Raw genomic sequence first — 18,763 nt, forward strand, 5'->3', positions numbered from 1 at the left:
ACTTCGAACATTTTAGAGGTTGAATTATATATGTTTGGAGTTGAGTGATATTATTTATGTTGATACGTCGTTATATTTGTTATTGTTTTTTTTTAATGGCTTGGTGTGTACATTAAGGCATAGTGATGGTTTGTGTATGGAGTTTGGGTTATGAGTGTATGTGAACGTTTGTGAGTTCATATATGTGAACAATATTCTTGATATCAGGTATTAAAAAAATATATATATATATTTTTTATTTTGAGCCATTTTAAACATTATCTCCAACTATGTTGGAGTTGTTTTGCCTTAAAATGACTCCAACCAGTTTGAGCCGTTCTAACCAAAATGACTCCAATCGGTTTGAGCCGTTTTAACTAAAACGACTCCAAAACAGCTCAAACCGATTGGAGCCGTTTTTAATCCAAAGCGGCTCAAACTGGTTGGCGCCGTTTTCATTAAAGTGGCTCTAATTAGAGCCGTTTTAAGTAAAAACGGCTCAAACCGTTTTGAGCCCTTTTTATGCCTTAAAACAGCTCAAAACACTTTCTTTCTTTTTTTTTTTTTTTTGTAGTGATTAAAGAACTTCTAAGACGACCCTCTTGCTCAAAAGAAGATATAACTTGTTCATTTTCCACAATAATTTATAGTTTGGTCACCTTTTACATAATGCTAGCAAACTTGTGCGCATTCCATCACCTAGCTATTTGATCGTTTATCCATAAGCAATCCACAAAGCAAGAGCAAGAAACTGGTCATATCTATAACGTTATTCATATAATTAGTATACATATAAGAGCGATAAACATAGCCCATATATGGGAAGTGATTCATATTATTACACATATTACGGCAGTAAACCATGCCCCATAATCATCAATCCAAACCCAAAGAGAATCTGATTTACGGCCTTGTATGCATTGCTTGCTTCAGTTTTCATGTGCTCAGTTACATCAAAGTTACCTGCAACAATGCACCTCAGATTACCATATTCCGTTTAACTACGGAAATGTTGTTTTTTGGAAAGTTTTTTTTACTTTTTAACAGAACACTCAAAATTACTTTCATTTTTATGTCAATGTCAAAAGACATTTTCAACCAAAAAGTAAAATGCACCCCCTAAAAGGTTTTATCAAAGGAATCTGTACCTCTTTCCTGGCCATGGCCACATGCTGCAGTAATTGTATCTCTAACATCCTGTATTGTAGCCTTGTTATAGAACAAGAAGTTTTCGAAGATGTTGTCAATGCAGCTTAGCACAAGGTTTGTCTCAGTTAGGCATGGCCCGTTGCAGTATTCATCAGTACTTTGAGGAGGGACGTCGAGTTTTCCTCCAGCAGACAATCTATAGGATTCTTCACAGCTACTGTAAATCTGAGGTTTTTGTCGAAATGGAATCAAACAAAAACATTACCAAAGTAACAGGTGAGAAGTTTTAGTATGAGTGGGTGTCACAGGACAGAGTATTGCTTACATATTTATTATTGAAACAAAGCAATGCTTTGGCAGTAATTTCAGCCGGATCATATTCTACACCGCCAGTTTGAGGCACTTGCTCATCTGCCCTCCCTGTCAAGGATTGGTGCAAAAGCTCAATACTCTGAAAATGAAAATCACACACACACACACACACATATATATATATAGTGGAAGAAATTTGTGTTTCTTTGTTGCATACCTAAGTTGCCATAAAGAACAGAAAAACAGCTAAGAGCTACTGCCAAAACCCAGAATCTTATGGTCAGTAAGATGGCCATGACAGAAGCTTGTACGCAATCTGAAATTTTGGAGGAAAGGATGCTTTGGAGCGACCTATATATATACCAATGGATGGTTAATTAGTTGCTAACATACCGTTCCTTTTCTAGAATGACCCACCTAACATATATATAATATATACAAATGTTGTGCATCAGTTTGACAAACAACGCACTTTGAACATGTGACAGGAACACCCAGAGTATTGCTAGATATACATATTCACCTTTCTAGAAAAGGAGACCCTTTTTGATAGAACCAAGTAAAGGCAATTGTAATCAAGGGAAGGAGGGTTTGGTGAATTATATTGGAAAAGAATATATACACATGGTGTTTGGTATCCATGTTAGAGTAAGATTGGGAGTAATAGAGACGACTAAGTGGGAGAGTGCAGTTGGAATGCAAGTCACCAACTATTACTAGCCAAGAACTTTTTCTTCATCTGCTAAAATCAAACCTAGAAAGTACTCCCGTTTCATGCCTTTCACTACAAGTTAAGGCAACGTACGTTCCACATATAGTGAGAAATTAATTATTTGTTTGCGAATTGGCTTAATTAAGAAATTAATCCCATGCACAGCGCTGGCACAGAAGCATTGACGTCGATCGGTCTCATCACGTGAAAAGAAGTCGTAACAAAAAGTATTACGTCGGTATCATGAGTCCATGACGCCCACCAATCCTTGAAAAGGGGATTATGCACAAAAATGAGAAATCATTCAAACAGATTAAATTTTCTGCTTGTACGGACATGATGTCTCTAGCTCGCTCGCTACCAAAATCATGTCCATTAATTTCGACCGTTTTTGTATATAGTAACAATAATCACTAATCAGAAGTGTTAAATGACTGGTACATATATATATATATAGTGCCATCCAAAAGGTAATCTCCTGGCCCGACTATTTCTTCCACTGATCTAAATTCCAATGTTACCAGACCTAGAAAGCAGTTCCCAAATTGTTTGAGCCATCACCAAAGCAGCCAGATTTAAGCTGCACATGCAAGAGAAACAAGAGACTTCATACATTGCTCGGGATGATTTATTTTTTTCAATGCGGGAAAACTTCACTTATAATCTATGATATTTCATTACTTTTGCAATTAAGTATTCAACTCAAATTTTAGAAAGTGTTAATTTAGAACATCCATATTTTTTTTTTTTTTTGTTTTTTTTTTGTTTTTTTGTTTTTTTTTTTTCAATTTCAACCATCTGTTATAATTTTTTGAAAATTCTATCAAAATTTTTAAAATACTCGTGTTTTTTTTTTTTAAAAAAAAGAAATTCAAATATTCAAGCATTGATATTTTTACAAATTCCGTTAAATTCTGACCAACACTTAAAAAAGAAGAATTTTTTTAAAAAAATTTGACAGGATTTAATAAAAAATTTTAACAAATGATTGAAATTAAAAATAAAAAATAAAATAAAAATAAAAGATAAATATTCTATATTGACACATTTTAAAATTTAAATACTTAATTGAAAATTGAAAAGATCATGAAACATAAGTGAGAAGTTTTTCCATTCGATGCTAAACGGAATTTCAAGAGACTTCGTAGAAGTGGATTGCTACCCAAATATAACTCACATGATCACCAATTCCAAGAAATCTTCATAACAAACACATACAGGTCACCATGCCACACGTATTCCCTACGTTTTCCCATATATAATATATTTGTCCAAAAAAAAAAAAAAGGAACAACCATATTGAGTCCCATTGGTTGGGTTGCCAATGGATGCACATTCCCTATGGTTTCCCCCTTTACATTTGGCACAAATTTGCAGGAGTAGCACACCCAAATGTTCGACAAAATTTGTAACTCAACGTTATTTGTAACATCAAAAGATAATGTCATTTGTTTTGCAATAACATTAATTTGATGTAATAATCACTAGGTTAGAAAGGGGAAACAAACCTCCAAGTATCACTTGCAATTGCTTCTGGAGGTAGCATAATCTACAATGATACCACAAAGAAATCATGTCGGCCAAGTATAAATACAAAATAAAAAAAAAGGAAACCGGTGGAAACATAACAAATATGTTAATCTACATGCAGTAATTCAGGAAGTAATTAAGCATTTAATAGATATTTGTCATTACCTCTAACAATTTCATGTTAATGAATAGTTGTATTAGCTTATACATCAGAATACACATATATACATCACTCTGATGATTTTTACTTCAAACATCACTCTGATGATTTTTGTCGATTTTGATTCTAAACGGAATTACAAAATCCAAGCCATTCTTTTAGGCGGTGGGTAGCGGTGGGTAGCCGTTAAAAAAATAAAATAAACCCGGTGGGTAGCCGTAAACCAAAAATAAATAAATAAATAAATTCATAAATCAGCAATCCAAGAGAAGGCGATGGGAGTAGATGGTTATAAAAATGGAATCCCAAATACTCAGATCATTCATTATCTTTTTTGCAGTAAAGGCAACGGCGGCTCCGCGTCTGATCATTGTACGTGAGGTTTGGCAAGACAACCTCGAATAGGAATTCTCTAAAATCGCACGAGCTCTCCTCCATCATCATTTCATCGCCTTGGACACTGAGTTTCCTGGCCATGTCTTCCCTGCTACTTGCTGCAACCACACTCAACTGTCTCCCGCTGAGAACTACATGTCCATGAAGTGCAATGTCTATGCTACTAAGATCATTCAACTAGGTCTCGCTTTGTGCGATGCCAACGTGAATTCTTGCTATGTCTGGTAGTTCAATTGCAAAGACTTCAATAAGGAGACTGATCTTTACAATTTGGACTCTATTGCGTTACTGGAACACCAGGGTATCGACTTCCAAAAGAACCGAAAAAGGGGTATAGATTTTGTGGACTTTGCGAGGCTAATCGTAAAGTCAGGTTTGTTGAGTAATTCCAAGATCACTTAGGTAACTTTCCACAGTGCTTATGACTTTGGTTACTTGATCAAAAACTTGATTGGGAGAGAACTTCCATTGGATCTGATGGAGTTTACGGGTCTAGTGATACACTTCTTTTGGTACAAGGTATTGGATATAAAAAACATGATCAGACTGTGTGATGGACTCTATGGAGGGTTGGAGAGGGTAGCCAAGGTTCTAAGGGTGGATCGTGTGGCCAGGTCAAGTCACCAGGTTGGTTCTGACAGTTTGCTGACGTTCATACCATAATGAAACTCAAAGATGTTCATTTCTTTGGAAAATTTGTAATCGACTTTCAGTTGGTTCTTTATGGCTTGGAAGTTGACGCTGTGCGCTTGACTGCACCAAAGTTGCCAAAGATAATTTACATATCGCAACTTGGAAATTGTTGTCTAAGCGGCTTCAAGGGATGTTTGTTAAACACTTCTCAAGGCATTCCTTAAAAACTAAAAAGAAACTAAATTAAACTAAACTATTTTTTTTAAAAAAAAAAAAAAAAAAAAAGAAGAAGAAAAATGAATAAATGCAAAATCAATCCATGTAGTTTGCCTGAATTACAAATCGATTACCACGAAATAAAAAATAATTCAAGGTTTTCAAAGTAGGCAAAAAATAACAATTTAGTCATTGTAATCAAATTCCGTCAAAATACTTGACGAATTCTGTTAATGTCGTCGTTAATACTATTAACGTTGACACTAGAAGTGAAAACCTAGTTACAGTTACTAAGTATTGGCTAAAACCGGTAACTGTAACCGGGGTAGCCAGTTGGCTAAAATCGCCAACCGGCTCTGGTAACCGGTTATTTAATAACTGTCGGCTACTGGCTGGTACCCAGTTATCTAGACTGGTAACCAAAATTTTACAAAAAAAAAATGGGTCTTTTAGGCCTAATTTGGGTATCGGGCCTAGTTTTTGGGCTTAATTTAGACTTTTTTAGCCATTTAAAAAAAATATTTCAATCTTTTTTGGCCCAATATGTTGGCCTAAATTGGAATGGAAGTAAAGTGTAAGACTCTAAATTTTGTTTTTTTAATTTTATATATATATACCCGATTACCGGTTATAAACGATTTCAATATTTTCTAAAACCAGTAACCGCTCCAGTAGGGCCGGTTACCGGTTATTTCCAACCAGATACCAAACTGGTTGGCTAGTTACCGATTACTGACCACCTTTACACTCCTAGTTAATACAAATAAAATGATGACATGTGTCACTCTTATTAAAAATAATTAATTAATTAATTTTTTTTTTCTTTTTTTAAAATTTTAATTTCTTTAAGTTTTTAATTTTATATTAATCACTTTTTTAAAATTTCTTCCTTTTTTTTTTAAAAAAAAAAAAAAATAGTTTTTTAGTTAAAATTTTATTTTAATTTTTAAGAGAATAAGGGTATTATAGGAATATTTCGACAAAAGTGGCCTTTTTGGCATACTTCGATAGTTTGATAAGTCACATTAGTGCACTTAAAAATTGAAGAGGTTATTCTAAAATCGACTGTTAGTTCATGGAGCTTTTTTATATTTTTTTTTCCAAGAATAAAGAAGAAGAAGAAAAAGACAAGCAGTTACTAATATTTAGAAAGAGAAAAACTCATATATATATATATATATATATATACACACACACAAAAGAGAAAATAATATTGGAAATAGAATTAAATTAAATTAAGGGTAAGAGCACATGTGCAGAATATAAGATTTGGACTTTAACATCATTGACTGAAGATATATGACAAAAATGAAACTCCCTACAACTCCATACAAGATACAAAGAACATTCTGACAAAACAACATTGTGACTGAGACACCATGTTGAAGAAATAAAGAAAGAAACTGAAGAAAGCTTCCAAAGCACTAGAAGAGTAGCACTCCAATTATCAGTTACCAATTTCACATACTATCAGAGGAGCAGCCGTTTGATGTATACCCGCTTAATATCAACAATCGAGTAAGAATTTTTATTGACAGCAGGCACACTCCAAAGAAGATGTCTCCAAACCAAATGAAGCAGATTCTGGACCATTAAGTCGAGACAATCTAGCTCCAGGATGGGCATTGTTCAGTTAATCCACCGGACGATGGAACTTGGAATTCTGGCTTCAATGATTCAAGCTCATCTAGTACCAGTAACAATCTCTGGAATGCAAACATGAAAACGGCATGAAGACATGCCACCATATATTCCACATGTAACGAAAAGTAAAAAGATAGAATAGTATGCCTCACTATCTTATATCTTGTTCTCTCTTTCAGATGCAGAACTGATAATCTCTATGAAATGGTATAGTATCAGACACCAAACTGCAAAGAATGAAAAATACGCTTATGCATTCAAATATGACAATATCATTTTCAGCAACAAGGGAAATGACTGCACCAATTTTCTTTCCTTACCTCGATTATCTTAGAAGTATGATCTACAAATCTACAACATTATTCTCCTCCAATGACACCAGACCTAGAAAGCAGTTCCCAAATTGTTTCAGCCATCACCAAAGCAGCCAGATTTAAGCTGCACAAGAGAAACATGAGACTTACTTCATACATTACTCAGATAATTTTTATCGATTTTGATGCTAAACGGAATTACAGAATCAATATAGAATTGGATTGCTACCCAAATATAATTCACATCCCCCAATTCCAAGAAATCTTGATAACAAAAACAGGTCACCAAGCCACATACAGCCATTGATACCATATAAGTTATATAACTCCAACCCATATTGCACTGTGACAATATTAAATGCCAACATCTTATGTGCTTTCAATTGATTAAAACACAGATTTTGAACAAAGAAGACAGTGTCAGGATAATCTAAAAGATAGCTTCTACACCTATTTTAGCACCAGGGTATCCAACTACTATTTGTTCATTGAGCTAATGTTGATTTATGAATGACAGATCTCTTCACACCACTCTCTCTCTCTCTCTCTTTTTTAATAGGTTGAACACCTTACTAATGTTGATTCGTGAATAACAGATAAAATACGTATGCCTAACTGATTCACCATCCCTCCCACCTTACCTTCAGAAAGATAAGAAGCATCACCTACATTTATTTATTTTTTAAAAAAAATAAAAAATCGAAACATGACATCACAATATTCATTTTAAAGTAAACAATCATTAAAAAAAGAAAAATAAAAATAAAGAATAACCCAATAGAAGGGAATGCCTGAACAGTGTAACTTAAAGTTCAGATAAATGTAAAGCTTAATATATTTATAAAAAATTGCTTAAAGACATCATTTCAACAGCTCAACATGCATATCCTACCAGGGACCAGTGCAACTTGTCTAATAGAAATTAAATATAGAAGATTAGACGAACCGTAATAGCCCAGTCCTACAAGTTGGGATTGGATTTCAAAGAAATTCCTTTCTCACTACATATCTTTACCAAATTCCGAGCCTCTTCAAAGTGGGCCAGCAGAACCAGAGCTTACAAAATTAAATTACATGTATAAGAATCAGGAACACAACCATTTGCTTCCATGGAATGAAACATCTCTTTAGCTTCAAGTAATCTCCCGCATTTGCACAATGCCTTGATCAAAGCACTGTATGTACAATTGTCAGGATTCAAACCTAGTCTCGTCATGGAAGCAAAAAGGTTCTCAGCTTTCTCAACCTCATTCAGCTTGCAAGAACTTTGAATAAGAGCATTGAACGAGAAGGTATCTGGTCTTATTCCGTTGGCTTGCATATTTCTTAAAAGTTTCATTGATCTAGAAACATCGCCAGTGACACACAAAGAGCGGATCAAAATATTGTATGTGACTGCATTTGGAGGGATACCCCACTCAACCATTTCGGCGAAACAATCAAAAGCATCAACAACTTTGTGTACTCGACAAAGGCCATCTATTATTGAACTAAATGTGAAGAGATCAGGCTTAAAACCATGTTCTAAAAGCATCACCAACAGTTCTCGCGCCTTACCTACCTCTCTCTCCTTGCAATACCCACTAATAAGGGTATTGTAAGTTACAAGGGTTGGAGCAATTCCTCTATGCTGCATGTCTTTGAAAGTCTCAGATGCCCTGTCCATCTTATTGGCTTTACAGAAGCAATCAATTACCATGTTATAAGAAAAGACATTGGACACAAGTCCATCCTTGACCATTTGATCCAAAAAACGATTCCCATCCTCACTTCTTCCCACCTTGTATGTAGATTCAATTATGGCAAGATAAGTACTAAACCCTGGCTTCACGCCTCGGTCTATAAAACTTCTAAATACCTCACACGTCTCATTCAAATCTAATCCCTTTATCAGACAAGCCATCGTGATATTAAACATTGAACTGTCAGGCAAATAACCTTTTGCTCCACAATCTTTTAAAAACCTGGCAGCCTCTCTCGCCATAGAGTTATTCGAGAGACAATACAGTATAGTATTATAAGCTAATTTACACAAGGCAGGCTTTCTCTCCACAAATCTTGATAATAACTGAAAAGCCTTATTAGGGGCTACACAACGAAACACCCCGTGAACCAATGACCTAATAGTAGCTTCACTTGGACTCACATTCCTCTCCATCATCGTCTCTAAAAGCCCGAAGGCTTCATCAACCCTTTTGGCATTACAAAATCCATCAATCAATATTGTATACGTGAACACATTCGGTGAATACCCCAAGACCTCCATCTGTTTGACCAAACGAAGTGCCTCATCCACCACACCAATCTTGCAAACTCCATGAATTAGGATATTATATGTGAACCTATCAGGATTGCAATTATCAGCCGTCATCTGTTGGAACTTCAGATACGCCAAGTCAAGCGAATTGGCTTTCACCAATGCATCTATCACCGCATTATACAACCTTGTGGTTGGACTAAGACCCAAAAATGAAATTTGGCCAAAAACTTCAGCACAATATTTTGCCAACCCCAATCTTCCCCAACTACCAATCAATACACAAAGCAGGTCTTCTGTTATACAACAACCAGAAGTTCTAATGTCCTGAAGCAATTCAACAGACAGAACAACCGGACCTTTCCGGTAAAGGGTGTTAGCTAAGACACCTCGAACCGATTGATTCTTTGCGAATAACGGGTCGATATTCGACACCCAGATATAAAACTTCAAAGCGTGTAACGGGTTTTCTTGATTTTGCAAGACACTCACTACAGACTGAGGATTCAAAATTATCCTCCTCGCCTTGACCTCGTGGCTTAGCAGTAAAAACCAGTCCTTTCTCGATAAAGACTGAGAAACGTATTGGTGATCAATCTTTTTAGCACTCAATGTGCGTTTATCAACTGGAATGGGAGACTTCGAAATGTAAACCGACTTGGGATTCCTCAACTGAGAGTTTAGTGGAGAACGGTTACCTCTTGAAAGAGCTCCAAAGTTGTTTGAACGTGCTTGATTAGTGACTTTCTTAGATTTGGCCTTTGATGGGGTGTCCCTCTGAAGTTTCTTCTTATTGCAAGCTTCTTCAGGTAGCTTCCTGATTGCAGGTGAAGCCCTGGAAGTTAAGGAAGATAGCCCCCTCATGTCCCTCGCCAAACCAGCGACCAAATGCAGGCCACTTTGCTTGTTTAGTAAAACTCGGACCGGCCATATGTCACTGAACCGGTTCGGAAGTTTTTTTCCCCCGATCTATAATGAACGGAGAAATGTTTTTAGAGTAATAATACACCCTCTCACTTTTCTTTAATTATTTTCACACTTCTATAGGTGTTTTTTTTTTTTTTTTTAAATTGAGTAATATTAAGGACAATTTTTTTTTTTTAAAGTTAATCTAACTTTTAAAATTATGACTAAATTTATTTCAAATCTATTAATAATTTTAAGAGCTATATTAATTTGAAAAGATAAAAAAATAATTCTTAATATTTAAATAAATTTTTATTGAATTTTGATCTAATAGTAATTTTAATAACTATTTTAAAAAGTGTGAAAATTGGTATAGAAAAGTGAGAGTATTATTACTCATGTTTTTTAATGGTTTCATTTTATTTAAATAGAAAATAGTTTCTAAAACTGCAATTTTAGTGAGTTAAAAAAAAAAAAAAAAAATTTCTGCATTATTTATTTATTATTATTTTTTTTTTAAAAAAAAAAAAAAAAAAAAAAAAAAAAAAAAAAAAAACTAATATACAAAACACTTTCTCAAACGAGTCAAACAAACAAACTTGTTGGCGCAGGCCCTTTCGGAGAACAGTTTGAAAGAAGTCCTTTGTGATGGTGGTCTTCCAAGCCCATATCTTGGCTGGCCCTTAGTCATGAGGCTGTGGAAAAGCAGAATGGGTTTTTAATCTTTAAGCCCATTTAGAATTAGGATCTTGGGCCAGAAGCGACTGAGGCCTGAGGGTGTTACTAGGGATGACTATTAGTCGGGTCAGTCCAACCCATCCGAGCTCGATAAGGGTACTGAAGCCCCACTTCCACTTATAACCAATCAAAAAGACGAGGGGATGTTTGGTTGGGTCTACGATATTTTTGTTTTGTTTTGTATTCTTTTCAATTTTTTGTCAAAATTTTGAATACTGAAAAAGGAAAAGAATAGAAATTATGTTTGGGAAGATGAATTGAATTGAATGTATATATTTAATATAAATATATTTTTAAAAAAGGAAAAAAAAAAATCTGGGATTTTTATTTTTTTGAGATTTTTATTTTTTTGGGGGGTGGTTCGAAAAAGAAAATCTAGAATATATATATATATTAATTGAGTTTGGTTGAAAAGAAATTTGAGAAGGAGCCAAACATGATTTCTCAAAAAAAAAAAAAAATAGTTGAGTTGGGAACAGTTCCCAAACATCCCCACTAACGATGCTTTTGTCTTTTTATCTACTAGGGATGAGATTGTGGAAAATATGGGGTTTTCATGACCAAATTAGAGGGGACTTTTTATGTGGCTGTTTAACAGTACGTTACGTTTAGGGGGAAACATGGAGACTAGTCTCAAATTGGGGGAGATTTCTTGTCCTACTGCACTTAATAATGTACTGTGTTACATTTTGGGTTTCAACATGTTTGTAGCATGAATAAGTGTTGCGAATTTGGGTTATTTTTGAGTCTTTAGAAGGATGAAGATAAGGTGACGTGACACCCAACTTCTTATTATGTGTTTATTGACGTCTATCTTTTCCTTTTTCAGGTCATGTGTCATTTTCCTTATCTTTTTATGGCCCATGTTATGGATTAAGTTGGAATAAATGGACAAAATTCTGTCAAGGGTTTCGTGACCTAAGCCTATACCCTTTTAGGGTGAATTTTTTTTTTATTTTTCACGTATCCTTACGATATGAAGCAGTTTAAATTCGATAACGACTATCTATAAATCGAATCTTTTACTTCAACAGAGAGTTGCCACGTGCGTGGGCACCCCATTTATTATTAGAGATTAATAAAAAATACTAATTAATTTATTATTGCGTGAAATGTTGACGTATCAATTTTTTGTTGAAGGGTGTAAAAACTAAGTTTGTATTCTGTTCTTATTGAATTTAAACTCATACATGAACAAATGTTTATGAGCCACACATTTTTTGTGTTTTTTAGGTGCATAAATAAATAAAGATTGTTTATAAAAAGAAAATTATAAAGAGTATAATTATATAAAGTGATCGAGGACAAAGCATATAATATTATAATTATTGAAAATTTACCACAGAATGAAAACCTTTTTATTAGAAGCTAACAAACATATAAAGCGTTCAGCCCAATGCAACAATTGTATGCCATTTATGACAAATAAGATTTTTTCAACTACATAGCACACAACTTCTTCAAGCCCTCAACACTTCTACTCTCCCTGCGACATCCACAATCATATAGAACAAAACTGTTAATATAATGGCTTTATTATTATTATTATTATTATTATTATTATGGAGATGAGCAAGAGAATGAAATAAAACATTTCTCATAAAAATATTGCCTTTGAAAACTCACCGCGCCATCCCGACCAGATGTGCAGGCAGGTCTCCTTGGGGGCAGTTGTTGGTGCGGTGTTCTCTACAGATTTTGCGATCATTTTTTACACCATTAATAATCTCAGAAAATACTTATACGGCATGTTTGGGTAACACTTGTTTTTTTTTTTTTTTTAATATTTCATTATTTTTCAAAAATATATATGTTTGTGTTATTTTTTTAAATTCAAATTCTATTCAAATTTTATCCAATTTTATCTTAGGTTTTAAAACCATCTAAACATAATTTCAAAAAATAAATTTCTTTGATATTCGCAATTTTGAGTACAATAAAAATAGTATAATATAATACGAAAAAATGGCACCCCAAACAAGGCATATAATTTCAAGATATTCATAAATAATACCTGTAGTTTTGGTTGCAAGGTCTCTACTGCCGCTGTTGATTTTTGATTTACTCCAGCACCTTGCTGTACGTACAACATATAATAATATACGTATATGTATATAAGAAAATCAAGCAAATATTAACTGAGATGATCAAATGCTTGCCGTCGTTAAACAATAACAAATTTAATTAACTGAGATAAAATAAAAATAAAAAATAAAATACCTTGCATAATGCCCAGTCCGCTGAATCAAAGAATGCACGTTCATGATCCTACAACCATACATACAAGAAAAAAAAATGGTAATTTTAGAACATTTCGAAAGAATTATAATGGGTGTTTGGGAGTAGTGTTAATTTACGTTTGAAATCAATGGCTTTTTCTTTGGCACCAGTCCACCGTACTTCTTCCCTGTGGATGTTGCCTGTGATGATAATACACCCCAAATTAAAGATGAGTTCCATGACTAGAAGGCATTTAGACAGATTTTGGTTAGCTTAACCATTATTAATAATACTTATTTATTGGCTTTTAATGGTTTATTATGGTCATGTAAGCAAACGTATTAAAAAGAAGAATAATGTGGAATTAATTAAAAGCAGCCCCCCACCGGTCATGTTTAAATATTGAACGAGAAAAGTAGAGAGAGATGGGAGGAAATAAATCCTCAGTACTATATTTTTTTCGTCCGAATTAATTGGGCGGATTTAACGAGAAGTGGAAAGAAATATTAATTCATGTACAACAATTTCAAGCATATTAATTGTACAATTTATTTGTAAATTAAATTCCAAATTAAATGGAGTCTACTTTTCTCTACACTTGTTTCATTTCCTTAATTATATTTAGAAATTTCGTACAAATTATTTTTCAAGAAATATCATACAAATTAATTTCAAATTATGGTATGTTTCTAGTATGCGAAAAACGCATATTTTTTAATTGCATTTGTTTTTTTTTATCACATACTTATTTAATAATTTAGAAGACACGTATCGCTTCTCAAAATCGATTCATATGAATTCCGTCCAAATTAACAAGTTAAAAAGAAATTTATGCCCATTATTATAAAATTAAACACTCCTTTGTATACCCTAAACGTTAAGCACGTGGAGTAAAAACAAGGTATGCCAATTAACGTTGAATTCTTCCACTTATTGCATTACATACGAAGGCTGACTTGACTAGCTTTTGGAAAATTAAACCTAACCTAGAATTCCAAGATAGGTGGGAATTAACCCGGACGGAACTACAATTTTAGGTGTGGAATTTTAATGAGAGGAGAAGTAAGACAAAATTGGGAAACACGTTGAGGAGCGTAGTTCCGCCCCGGGTATTAACTACCCAAAAATTGTTTACTAAATATCCTACTGGATTAATGTGACAATATTCTTCCGTCAGTCAATTTTATTTATTTGTAAACAAAAAAAATGATACAAGGATTGATAAACACTGTTAAATTAATCCAACAAAATAAGACTAGAATGATATTGACTATATATTTTGATTGAAAGAGTCGGCTAAAATGTGAGAATTCTTCATTTCCAAGAAATGAAAAGAATTTGGTCATTAATTCAAATATTCACACCAATTTGGTAAAACTCATTAAGTCCTACTTTTGAAGAGGATAATCCCTTAAAAGTCAAGCTAATGAAAAGGCAGCAAGAATTTGGTAAGGGATCGATGAGGATGATCCAATTCAAATTTGGTAAAACTTAATTCCTACTTTTGAAGAATTCAAAATGCAGCAACAAGTTTGGCAATTAGGGCAAACTTTTTGAATTACATAAATATTTTTCATATTTCTCTTAAACTAATCACGTACGAGTAAAGGTTGGGTTAGGTTCTTTTAATACATGCCATCTGCCTTCCAAAAGAAAGTCCACGTGAATAATTTGACAGCCTAACAACCAGTTACTGGTCTATGCGCATTCTGCCGACAAATCAAAGAGAATATCCATGTAAACACACCTCGTATATAACCAAAAAATGTGTATTGTGTCGTGTCCTATTACTAACCGCTAGATCTGGGACCCATCTCAAATTCCATGCCAAAGTGGCCGTAGGATTTTTCCATCCCTATGGATAGTGGATACCATAAAAGTATCTAGCACGGATTCATGCGCCCCTCCTTTTAGACCAATTCCAACAAAATATCATCCATGTTTCGGGCCCATAAAATTAATAGGGCCGGTAATTTTTAACCTAATAGGAATTTAATATGAAATTAATAGATAAGACTTATATAGACAATCATTTACTAAATCCGCAAATTTAAATTGAATTTCAATATGAAATTAACATGTTAGAATTGAGTAGTCTTACCCATTTAATTAAACTAATCAAATTAAAAAAAAAAAAAATACGTAGTGCACGAACACGGATACAAATGGCCACCGTGATAATTAACATCATAAACAAATTATGTTATCACGGTAACCTAATAAAAGTAATTAACTCAGAATCTGACACCAAAAGGAAGTCTGCAATCAATTTTAAAAGCTATAATCATATGGGTAAATTGTATGGGGGTGGACCGTACACGTGCATTTAGACCATTTAGTTATGAATCATGGCGGCCGGTTAGATGTGTGTCATCAAGTAGAAGCCACCCCCGAATTAAAGGTTGAGATTGATGGGTGGGGTTTGGGCCACAGTACGTACGTTGCTGAACACAACGAAATTGAATGGTTTCGACGCACTGTGGATCGTTCCCTCGCCTTTGTTCATATGTATTCCAATTATTTGCATTAACGATGACATCTAATACTAATCTCTACGAGAAGAAATTAAGATGATCAAGAGCTAGCTTAACGTACCTCTTGGTTTTGGGAAGCGAAATAGTCTCCATTCCCGGTGTTGCAATCCGCCATCTCAGCTCCTCCTGTGAAAACAACTCACAGGCATTATACGGGGAAAGAAATGGAAGATTCTACCAGTAAAATGCAATTATAAGAAGACCTTAAGATGTGGTATTTCAAAAGAGGAGAGAAAACGCGCTGACTGTAAATGGGTAGGAGGGTTACCTTTGGCCGGCCTGTTAATTATAAGGCCGGCCAGTCAGAGCCATATAGACAGAAAGTAAGCAAGAGAGAAAAAAAGATGGAGAGGATCTTTACATTACCTTGCAGAAGGAGAAAAGAAGGAGATGCAAGAGGAAGAGCTAGAGAGACAAAAGTGCGAACAAAAAAAGAAGAAGAAAGAGCCAATGAAAAGAGAGAGAGATGAAAGAACGGGTAAGGTAAGAATATATGTATGTATAGAAGATTAGATATGTGATGTGGGAGGCTAAGATACAAATATATTATATATATATATAATATATATTTATATATGGAGAGGGAGAGAGAGAGAGAGAGAGAGAGAGAGTAATTAAATTTGGAAATAAAATCTATCTATTTCATTCATGATGAATGAAAGTTTGAAATTTAATTTATTCAAAAAAAATTTAAAAATAAAAATAAAAAATAAAAAAAATTGGGGGTGGGTGAGACTTGAGAGGGAGGTTTAGAGGGGGTGGCCGACTACTTATGGGGTAGGAGACTAAAAATTATAACCCAACAAACAAAGATTGGAAAATATAAAATAAATTAAATAATTAAGGTTTATGGTTTTGTCATTTATGCCCATTAGGATATCACCATGCATGCCATCAGTTGGTCATCTAAAGCCCAGACCGTACATTCGGTCACGCGCCAAGCACCCTCTGGCGCCGACACCTCTCACCCGCATATTCATTATTCCCCCTCTGATCTGCAAGCAGGTGGGCTTAAATTAATTTTTTTTTTAAAGTGTGCTTTTTTAATGAATTTTAATTTTATGGATAATTAGTATTATGACGTGAAATAGTGTGATATTCTTGGATTTAGGATCACTTTGAGAGGGTTATAGATTTTTTAATTATATAGGAAACGTCTCGGCTGATTTTGGAGGTAATTTTTTAATCATTACTCAAAAGTCAAAAGTCAGCTAATAATACAAATCACTTCACAGAATTTCTTCAAAATTTGAAACACTTTTTAGTTTATCAAATGAAATGTAATAAGCGGTCTTGTTTTCGAAAAATTGCTTGTAGACTTGTTATAAGGTCTATAGTCCTACGGCAAAAGGAGACTTTTAGTAGAAAGACTGTTTAATGCAGAATAAGAGATGTATTATATCATTGGGATTTAAGTAATTTTTTGAAACAAGTCATTTAATCTTATAACTGAAAAGAAGAGTACGGATGATCCAAAAAATCAGGATCTAAGACAACTAATTCCTTAAGAACAATATCGAAAATACTACGAAGAATGTCTTCTAACCAAATTAAATCAATGACATTGGTGACTGCATCCCTTGCAAGAGTGTGAGCCGTTGTGTTTGCTATCCTCCGTACATGGACAATAGAAGATGATCTAAAAGTGCCCAGCTCTTGTTGAATTCCTTCAATGAAGTGGCCCGAACTATGCATAGGAAAAGTATGCAAATTGACTTCTTTAACAATCTGTAACGCATCACCTTCTAAGATAATAATAATTAAAAAAAAAAAAAACCCATCTCTTTGCTGAAAATAAGTGCATGGAAAGCTGCAATTGCCTCCGCCCCTTTTGGATCCACCACTAACTATTGAAAAAAACTACAGGCTCCCAGAAAAAAGCCATAGCAGGACTTTAGTAATTTAGTAGTTCTATTTCATCAATTATCTTGTATTCATATATTTTATTTAATCTCTAATTCTAGCATGTATCCAACGAGGAAGTTCATTAATAAGAATATATGAGAAAATTATTATTATTAAGTTCTTGTAATTATCTTGGAATGCGTCAAGGTTTTTTTGAACTACCTTAAATTTATCTGTTACATGCTTGAAAAATTAAGCTCATAATATGATTCATTTTGTTATTGAATTTTTTAATAAATTATCACTTATCTCAAAACTTCTAATCTATATGAGAACGGATGCCTATTGTTCAACACAGTTGGTGGCAAAAAGTGGGGTTTAGAGAAATTAAAATATATATTTTTGCACCAATTTCATAATATATATATATAAGGAGGGGGGAGCACATTTTGAAAGAAACGGTGACCAGAAAAATTATTAAATTTATTGCTATATATGTTGCCTAACTATCTAGCCTAAGATATTTATCATTTTAATGCCATTAACCCTCTAGAGAAATATATATTTATTGTTGATCATTAAGTCAAAAACCCTTAAAACCACAAGCATTTTGAACTTGTCGTAAATCATGACGTTTCTAAACCCTCGTCGCCGTATATGGTCAACGACACCTAACAAACCCAATGTCTTCAGTTGTTAGCTACTTCCCTGAATTCCGAATATTAAATCATAATAATAGTTTCATGAGTTGTTTCTCCATATGCTGAGTCAAAACCCTATCTAGATTAAATAAAAGTCAAACTAGCTCTTTGTTCTTAAACAAAAAAAAGAGCTAATTAAGTGATTGGAGAGTGAGACAAGAGTTTTTTTTTTTTTTAATAGGTAATTGAACTTAAAAGAACTACAAATTAAAGCCAAAGCTAAGCTTTAGGCTTAAAGAAAAGAAACTTACAACAAATTAGGGCTGGACAACTCAATAATAAACACTAAAGAAAACAATTACGCGGAGACAATGCATCAAATGAATGGCGCATGCCTATTGATTATTGGCACGGATGCGAAGAACTCATATCACCAATAAAAGTGGTTAAAGATGTGTACAAACTAGATGAACCAAACACCTATTTAGTAACAATTACAAGGGATACTGAAAAGATACATAAAACAAAAAACCTAAAAATAAACATAAGCAAAACAAAATTAAGGAACAACATATGG

General features: G+C 33.8%; 3 protein-coding genes across 3 annotated transcripts; all 3 read right to left on the reverse strand.

Moving 5' to 3' along the window:
- Positions 1–731: 731 nt before the first annotated feature.
- Positions 732–1,815, reverse strand: LOC133858912 (uncharacterized). The gene is made up of 4 exons (XM_062294361.1): positions 1,658–1,815; positions 1,454–1,548; positions 1,128–1,353; positions 732–942 (listed from the first exon to the last, which is right to left on the reverse strand). The coding sequence occupies exons 1-4, from the start codon at positions 1,734–1,736 to the stop codon at positions 827–829; spliced, it is 516 nt and encodes a 171-aa protein (XP_062150345.1). The 5' UTR covers positions 1,737–1,815; the 3' UTR covers positions 732–826.
- Positions 1,816–6,300: 4,485 nt separating this feature from the next.
- On the reverse strand, positions 6,301–10,214 carry LOC133881202 (putative pentatricopeptide repeat-containing protein At3g16890, mitochondrial). The gene is made up of 4 exons (XM_062320146.1): positions 7,992–10,214; positions 7,052–7,169; positions 6,884–6,958; positions 6,301–6,793 (listed from the first exon to the last, which is right to left on the reverse strand). The coding sequence occupies exon 1, from the start codon at positions 10,164–10,166 to the stop codon at positions 8,103–8,105; it is 2,064 nt and encodes a 687-aa protein (XP_062176130.1). The 5' UTR covers positions 10,167–10,214; the 3' UTR covers positions 6,301–6,793; positions 6,884–6,958; positions 7,052–7,169; positions 7,992–8,102.
- Positions 10,215–12,281: 2,067 nt separating this feature from the next.
- Positions 12,282–16,221, reverse strand: LOC133858913 (uncharacterized). Its single transcript, XM_062294362.1, has 7 exons — positions 16,067–16,221; positions 15,762–15,826; positions 13,304–13,366; positions 13,167–13,214; positions 12,961–13,023; positions 12,573–12,635; positions 12,282–12,432 (listed from the first exon to the last, which is right to left on the reverse strand). The coding sequence occupies exons 2-7, from the start codon at positions 15,813–15,815 to the stop codon at positions 12,424–12,426; spliced, it is 300 nt and encodes a 99-aa protein (XP_062150346.1). The 5' UTR covers positions 15,816–15,826; positions 16,067–16,221; the 3' UTR covers positions 12,282–12,423.
- Between the last annotated feature and the right edge of the window lie 2,542 nt (positions 16,222–18,763).

The sequence above is a fragment of the Alnus glutinosa genome, chromosome 1, assembly GCF_958979055.1.
Source record: "Alnus glutinosa chromosome 1, dhAlnGlut1.1, whole genome shotgun sequence".
In the NCBI taxonomy this organism is placed as follows: Eukaryota; Viridiplantae; Streptophyta; class Magnoliopsida; order Fagales; family Betulaceae; genus Alnus; species Alnus glutinosa.

Bases quoted from the DNA above. Each gene is read 5' to 3' on its own strand.
- LOC133858912 (XM_062294361.1), bottom strand. From the start codon at position 1,736: ATGGCCATCTTACTGACCATAAGATTCTGGGTTTTGGCAGTAGCTCTT. The intron at 1,549-1,657 runs GTATGCAACAAA...AATCCTTGACAG, and splicing joins TGTTCTTTATGGCAACTTAG to GGAGGGCAGATGAGCAAGTG. The intron at 1,354-1,453 runs GTAAGCAATACT...CAAAAACCTCAG, and splicing joins TTTGTTTCAATAATAAATAT to ATTTACAGTAGCTGTGAAGA.
- LOC133881202 (XM_062320146.1), bottom strand. From the start codon at position 10,166: ATGAGGGGGCTATCTTCCTTAACTTCCAGGGCTTCACCTGCAATCAGG.
- LOC133858913 (XM_062294362.1), bottom strand. From the start codon at position 15,815: ATGGCGGATTGCAACACCGGGAATGGAGACTATTTCGCTTCCCAAAAC. The intron at 13,367-15,761 runs GTACGTTAAGCT...TTATCATCACAG, and splicing joins TCGCTTCCCAAAACCAAGAG to GCAACATCCACAGGGAAGAA. The intron at 13,215-13,303 runs GTAAATTAACAC...GTATGGTTGTAG, and splicing joins AAAAGCCATTGATTTCAAAC to GATCATGAACGTGCATTCTT.